This window comes from Cyanistes caeruleus, unplaced genomic scaffold (genome assembly GCF_971803275.1).
Source record: "Cyanistes caeruleus unplaced genomic scaffold, bCyaCae1.hap1.1 HAP1_SCAFFOLD_110, whole genome shotgun sequence".
Classification (NCBI taxonomy): Eukaryota; Metazoa; Chordata; class Aves; order Passeriformes; family Paridae; genus Cyanistes; species Cyanistes caeruleus.
The window spans coordinates 8,663-16,017 of record NW_028255911.1 but is presented as its reverse complement, the minus strand read 5'-3'; the positions used below and the strand labels follow the sequence as shown (position 1 = coordinate 16,017).

At 61.0% G+C, this 7,355-nt stretch overlaps 1 protein-coding gene across 1 annotated transcript; it reads right to left on the bottom strand.

Annotated features, from left to right (window-relative positions):
* Positions 1-432: 432 nt before the first annotated feature.
* LOC147646200 (maestro heat-like repeat-containing protein family member 7) lies at positions 433-6,352 on the bottom strand. The gene is made up of 16 exons (XM_086873781.1): positions 5,766-6,352; positions 5,511-5,666; positions 5,177-5,241; positions 4,918-5,067; positions 4,580-4,728; positions 4,128-4,275; positions 3,691-3,878; positions 3,469-3,606; positions 3,076-3,190; positions 2,766-2,903; positions 2,376-2,552; positions 2,084-2,239; positions 1,824-1,925; positions 1,498-1,600; positions 1,161-1,217; positions 433-870 (listed from the first exon to the last, which is right to left on the bottom strand). Exons 1-16 carry the CDS (start codon positions 5,887-5,889, stop codon positions 671-673), a joined length of 2,166 nt encoding a protein of 721 aa, XP_086729907.1. The 5' UTR covers positions 5,890-6,352; the 3' UTR covers positions 433-670.
* Between the last annotated feature and the right edge of the window lie 1,003 nt (positions 6,353-7,355).

The window sequence follows — 7,355 nt, the reverse complement described above, 5'->3', positions numbered from 1 at the left end:
GGCTCCTCCAGGGCCTTCTGTCCCCTTGGAACCTCCTGCCACCCACTCCCTCACACATCCCCCTCGTGCCTTCCCACTGCCTTGTCCCGTCTGGGCCTCCGCAGCCCCTCATCCCTTCACGGCCTCTCAGCACCCCGTGCCCTCAGGGGCTCCCCCAGCCTGGCCCGGCAGCAGCGCCGCAGCCCCACAGGAGCTCCAGCAGCTCCTCAGCCATCACGGCAGCAACACACGGGCAGCAGGACACAGATGGCGCTTCCTGCCTGCCACAGGGCTTGTGGCTTCAGCACAACCACCAAAGGCCAAGGGGCTTCTGGCCATTTCCCCTGCACCACTGCATGCCCCGGCAGGTTGCTGAACACAAGAACCCTTTTCCCTCTCTTCCCCTATGCCCCGCACACCCTGGGCAGCCAAAGAAAGGTCTTGGGACTCTTGTGGTTTATAACATATCCTATATTATTTACATACTAGATGGAAACGAAACAAAGAACAATCTCTATGAAACAAAAACTAACAGATGGCCCATGTGGCCCCAGAAGACAGAGCCTCTCAGCCCTAACATATCCTACATTATTTACATAGTAAAAAGAAGAGAAAAAAGGAAAAGAACAACCCTTATGAAAAAAAAAATCCTGGCTGGCCCATGTGGCCCCAGAAGACAGAGCCTCTCAGGTCAGCTCTGAGTACACCTCCAGCAGCGCAGCCAGCCCAGGCCCGACAGACGAGGCCGTGTCCTCCATGCCCTGAGGATTTGGTCTTGCATCCTCTGGAGAATGGAGTAACGGGCACTCTGGATGGCCCGGAGGACATACAGCGTTTCAAGTGCCAGATCTGACACGGCACCGCTTCTGTCCTCCGTCAGGCGTTCGAGGGCTGCAAGAGAGACAAACAGAGCCACGGTCAGATCCCAGAGCTGTGGGGGCCCAGCGAGAGCCCCCTGCCAGGGCCATGCCAGCCGGCTCTTGCCTTGGCCAGGAGGGAGCAGGGACCAAGGGGGTCAGCCCGAACCTGCTGGCCACAAATGCCCCACGTGGCCCTGAAATCTCGCTGTGCTCTGCCCACGCCGCCCCTCATCGGCACAGGGAGCAGAGCCCTCCACAGCCTGGCCAGGGCTTGCAGCTGCCCCCAACAGCCACCACTGTCAGCCCGCTGCCGTGGCTCACCTCTGCACAAGACCTGGAGCTCTGCGTGCTGCCCCCTCAGCTGCTCCCCGGCCATCCCTGAGAACACAGAGCCTGTCAGGGTCCCAGCAGCACAGCTCCCTGCCAGCGGCGCTGCCAGCCCTGCGGCCACACGGCCTCCTGCCCCGGCAGGGCTCAGCCCGGGCCCTTGCCGCATCCTGACCCAGCCCAAGGGCACGGCTGCCAGAGGCCGGCAGCAGCAGCCCCGAGGGCAGTCGGGACTCCAGGGCGCCGGGCCCAGGTGCCGCTGCCGGGGCAGCAGCCGGGGCTGGGGCCGAGCTGCGGCGGGGCGGGGAGGGAGCCCGGGCTCGGAACTCACCGATGACCCTGATGGCCGCCGCTCGCAGGGTCTCCTGTGGGTCCTGCAGGTACTGCAGGGCCCGGCGCAGGTGCTGGGCCAAGGGGATCCTGTGGTCTGCCAGCTGGAGAGAGCGGCAGGAGGGAAGGCTTGGCGCGGGCTCTGCCCCTCGGCCGGGCGCTGCTGCCTGCGGCCAGTCCCGGCCTCCCGTGCCCGGCCGGCCCTGAGAAGCCGTGCGGCCCCCGGGTGCAGCAGTGGGCAGGGGCACAGCTGCCAGCCCCACACACTGAGCACCGGGGCCAGGGGGCTTCTCTAGCCTTTGGCTGGCACTTGCAGCCCGCCCTTACCACGAGCTTGGCAAACTTCCACAGTTTCTCCTTCCTGACAGCTTTTTCCAGGTCTGTCCTCTTCAGAAAGCCAGCCGCGCGAAGGAGCGTTGTCCGAGAGGCCTGGGGAGCAGCAGAGAGCCGCAAATGGCCCCACAAGGCAGGGCACAGGAGTGTCCCAGTGCCAAGGGCTGGAGGAGGCTGCAGCCTGCAAGCCTGCGTCAGGGCAGGAGGCAGCTGAGCCCCGTGCCAAGGCGCAGCAGCAGCCCAGGAGTCCTCACCTCTGCCACATGCCGATTCTCATCTTGGCAGTGGAAAAAGAGTGGGAGCAGGCTCTGGTACACTCGTTCCTTCAGGGGCTTTCTTCCTTCTTCTTCTGCCGACGACATCATTCTTCGAAGGAGAGACATGGAGAGCAGCTGCACCTGGCTATGGGGCTGTATGAAAGGAAGGAAGGAAAAATGACCTCATCATTGGCTTCTTGTGGCCCACATTGGCGCAGGCCTGCAAATGCACAGGGCACAAAGTGTCCGGGCAGCAGGCAGTGGCCGTGGCTGGGGCACAGAGCCTTACATTGTCCAGGAGTTTCAGGAGCGGCTCAGCCAGCTGCAGGGCCCTGCGCCAGGATATTGGGGTGTCTTCATCCAGGAAAATATGGCTCAGGAGAGCAATGCTCATCCTGGCCACGTCACTGTCCAAGTCCCACAGGAGGTGCACTAGTCTTCCTGTCAGGCTCTGAATTCTTTCGGCCTGTGCAGAACACAAGGGTGTGAAAGCCCGGGCAGCTGCCGCAGGGCCCAGAGGCCAAAGGGCTGTCCCAAAGCACTCGGGCAGCTGAAGCAGGAGGCAGGAGAGCTGCGAGGAGCTGCCTCAGCGCCCAAGGCAAAGGCCAGCCAAGGCCAAGTGACAGCATTGCCCAGCCTCATGCTGCCCACACGGCTTCAGCTGCTGCCCCCTTCTCACCATGGAGGGACGGTCCTTTAGCAGGAGGAGAGCCCTGAGAACCTGGTGATGCATCTCTGTGGAGTTGTACCACAGGTACTTATACAAGATCTCCATTAGGCTGTCACCACAGTCACTCAAGTCCAGGCAATCTAGGAGCTGAAAGGCACAGGGCAGTGAGAGGGGAGCCGGCCGGCAGGAACCTGGAAGTGTGCCGGGCTGGGCCCAGGCAGTAGCACAGGGCGCGGGTGCCGTCCCAGGCAGCTGTGGCTATGCCAGGGGACAGGGCTGGCAGGGAGCTGAGCGAGGTAGTGCTGGCCATCAGGCTCACCTCCACAAGGAATGCCATGGCAGAGACATCCCAGTGTGGCAACGGTTTGCTGAGCACCTCAAGCAGGTAGCTTAAGATGCTTTTGCACAAGTGGGCGGATGCACGGCGCATTACCCTGGAAGGCAGAAAATGGCAGAAAGAGTCTCAGCAAGGGTGCAAAAAACCTCTCCCAGGAATGACTGACACAGTTGTCCTATTGCCCCAGCACCCTGTGAGGGTATTTGGGCCCGTGAGATGTGGCTGCTCCTGGGCACCCTCCTCTCACAGCCTTTTGCAGTCTCCTTGGCCATCCCTCGGTGACGAGGTCCTCAGGCCCATGGCCACGGGGACTGTGGGGGGCATCCCGGGCAGGGGGCACAAACGTCAGAGGCAGTGGGGAGAAGGGGGGCTCACCTGGCCAGCAGACCCATGGCATAGTGGTGGGTGTCAGCACAGAGCAGCGTGTCCCAGCCACGCTTGCGTTCCATTGCCACCACCACATGCTCCAAGTGGAGACTGCAGAGCAGGGCCTTCAGGGTCTGCACTGCAAACCTGTGTGCACAGCAAAGCCCAGGTGACGCTGGGAGCGCTGGCTGTGAGGCTGGGGAAGTGGCAGGGACAGGAGGAGTGGCATACCTGTTGGGGCTGGTGGAGAGGCCGTGTTGCTCCTGGCATTCCTTCCAGAAGGTATGGACGTCCTCTGTCATATACAAAGTACTGAAGTATGTTTGGAAGAGGAGATGCACAAAGAGGCGGGGGAAATAGACTGTGAGGATCTGTGGGCAACAGGGCCCCTGGAGGATCTTCCACATCACCAGAGTTGCCTGCAGAGGACAAAGCAGCCCGAGACAGCGCTCAGTGCCGGGGCGTCCGTGTGGCAGGGCCTGAGCGTGGCAGGGAGAGGCCGGGGCAGACGCAGGGGGAGCAGCGGGCCTGGTGGCCCTGAAGCTGCCCCTAGGCCAGGTTTGTGGCCAGTGCCTGAAGCAGGGAGATGCAGTGGGGGAAGGAGGCAACAGAGCTGCTGGAGAGGCGGCCGGCCTTGCGGTGAGCAAAGGCCAGCTCCAGAAACTCACAGTCAGGGAAAAGACAGCCGTCTTGTCCCCATCAGAGGTGCCCAGGTTTTTCTGCGGCCAGCTCCCCACCACATTGATGAGGAGCGGTGTCACTTCCTCTGAAATCCAGGGCGAGAGCAAGATGGTCGTCCACATGGCCATAGCAGCTCTGCGGGGTCAGACACAGCACCGTGGGCTGGGCAGCAGTGGGGAGCTGAGCTGGCCGCCAGCTCTGCCTGTGCCCACTGGCCCTGAGCGGCAGCAGCAGCCAGGCAGCCCAGCCCTGTGGGGACAGGCCCCTGAGGGGCAGGCTGGCAGCACGGCAGCAGGCTCGGGGGCCGACTTTGTAGCAGGGCTGGCAAAGGGAGCAGCCAGAGGGCCCTGGAACTCTGTGTTGCTCACAGCCCTGGGCTGGGCTGTACAGGGTGATGGGCTGGGGAGCCCTGAGGCCTCGGGGCAGCTGGGCCCCATACCTGTCACACGTTGGGGCCACCCGCAGGAGAGTGATGGCCACATCATCGGGCTCTGCCTCGGCCACTTGCATCAGGGCCCAGTCCATCCTGTGCTCAGCAGCCTCATTGGCCATGAGCCACTGGTGGATGTACCTCACCACGCCGGGCACCTGGAGAAGGCACAGGGAGACTTGGAATGCCAGCAGAGGGAGTCAGCAATGTGCCCAGCTTCTTCCTCAGACAAGTGCTTCTCTTCCAGCACGCTGCCATGGCCTTAAAAGCTCCAAGTGAGCAGCAGGCGTGGCTTGGGAAAGCCAAGCAATTGCTGGAGGATCAAAGGCTGGCCACAGGCTGCTTACTTGCTCTGGATTGAAAAGAGCCGTCTCTACAAGCAGATCCAGCTGGGCAGCGCTGCTCTGTTCTACCAAGACCTCTGAGGATGTCTTGACCTCAGTGTCCATAGGTCTGGTGTCTTCCTTGCCAATTCTCTTGATGTATTGGTAAAGAAACTGTAGGAGAAGGGCAGGAAGGCAGGGAAGTTGCATGGAGTGCTGCAAGTGCGGTGCTGGGCTGAGCAGTGCCAGCAGGCCCAGCGCAGGTGGGGATGGCTGCAGGTACCTGCGCTGCTCTGCGGAAGCGGCCACGGGCGGTGTCCTGCTCTTGTGTGCCGTCCATGGCTGCATCTGGCAAAGAGCAGCCAGAGCTGAGGGGCTGCGGGAGAGGCCGGAGAGCACAGCCCAGCCCTGCGTTCCCCAGGCAGGGACAGTCCCGGGATGCCCCAGGGGATGCAGCACGGCCACTGCTGCGGGGGCAGCCCCAGCCCCTTTTTTGTGCTGTCCATGGGTGTGTCTCCACAGGACAGTGTGGGATGGGATGAGATGGGATGCAATGGGATGGGATGGGGCCAAGATGGCCGCAGGCACCAGCCCTGTGGCCCAGCTCTGCCACTCACCCTCCTCCAGCGGCTGCAACTGTTGCACCTCTTCGGTCTCTGGTGCTGGGGCAGCTCCAGGACCTTCTTCCTCGACCTCCTCTTCCTCCTCCTCCACCCAGGCCAGTTTGGGCACTCTTGGGGGTCGCTGCTCCAAATCTTCCAGACTCTCCAATCCTTTCCATAGGAACAGCACCAGGGGATGGCATGGCATGGAATGGGATGGGGCCAAGCTGGCAACAGGCACTAGCCCTAAGGCCGAGCTCTGCAACTCACCCTCCTGTGGTGCCTGGAACTCCTGCACCTCTTCAGACTCCTGTGCCAGGACAGCTCCAGAGCCTTCTTCTTCCTCCTCCTCAAGCCAGGCCAACTTGGGCACTCTTGGGGGTCGCTGCTCCATGGCAGTGACTGGATTTATGGCTGCTTGCAGGAGAGATGGCTCGGAAAAGCTCAGAGTCAGCAAGTCCTGCAGTCGTGCCTGGAAGGCACCTGCAAGACTCAAGTCCTGGCAAGATTGCAAGACAGCGAGTCCTGCACTTGGGTCTTGAGGGCTCGTGCCACAAGGACAGGAGGCTCCTCCACAGGGATTGTGGTCTGGTCTCAAGGGCAGAGACTGCAGGGATGGGCGACACGTCAGAAAAGCTCCGGGTCACCAAGTCCCACGGTCTGCCCTCAAGAGAACCTTAAGAAGGAAGGCTCAGCAAGGCCACAGGTCAGCAAGACCTGTGGTCTGGCCTCGAGGTCACCTGTAGTAATAGTGCTTCAGAAAAGCTCCAGGTCCGACACAAAGGAGTGCGCTGTGCGGGGGCTCCTCACAGCACCGCTCTGGCGCGTCCTGACCCGTCGCGTGCACCGAGCACTGTGGCGTGGCCCTGTCACCGCCAGCTCCTATGTCAGCACGTGTCACAAAGGGCCCTTTGACATCTGCTCCCGTTGCCACCATCCCACGGTGACCGTGCTGCAGCGTGTCACAAAGGGCCCTTGCACACCCTGCCCTCCGCCCTGGGGCCACCCCCATCCCCCCCCCAAGTGGCCCAGCTTGGAAGGAATCCCTTGCCCAAAGTGTCTAAGACAGCCTGATGGGATCTTTAGGAACAGCTTGTTAGAAATGAAATGGAGCCTGATTTATCAATAAGAATTTTATTGAAAACTTTGTAAAATTTACTCATGGAAATGTCTCGGTGTTGAGAGACAGGTGTCTGCTAGGGAGGGCAGGAGCCTCCCTTGGAATGAAAAATGTAGACCCCCTCCCTCCAAATTATGATAATCTTGAAATCAAGGGGCTCTCAGGCAGAGATCTGGGGATAGGAATAACAGTTTTTACTAATATTTATAACCAGGCAAACAAACAACAATAACTACAGCGTTAGCAAGAAAACAGAGTCAGGGACCCCGTGACAGCTTTCTGGGCTGAGACGGGAAAGGATGGAGGAGAGGCTTTGTTTCACAAACCCCCTCGGGTTGGCAGTCAGTGCTGGTGCTCCTGCAGGGCTCTGAGGAACACTCAGCTGGAACAGCAGGGATGAGCTGAGATCCCGGGCCAGTGGCTGAGGTGGATCAGCAGCTCCGTGGCGGTGGCTGGCACTGCCACACGTCCCGGCAGGACAGGGGGTGCGAGGCCACCAATGAAGAGGGAAGAAGGAGAAGAAGCAGCAGCTCCATCTGGGTGATGGCGAAATTCCCTTCTCCCCACCACAACAGCTCTGCACCCAAAGTGTTCTTCTCCGAAACTGAAGAAGCCACCAAACTGTCCCCACCCTCCCCTTTTCCTGCCCCCTTCCCCCCCTGGGCCCAGCCAAACTCTTTGTCTTTCCTCAAGCACCCACCAGGTACCCGCAGTTAAGTTTTCCCTGCAAGTCATGAGTA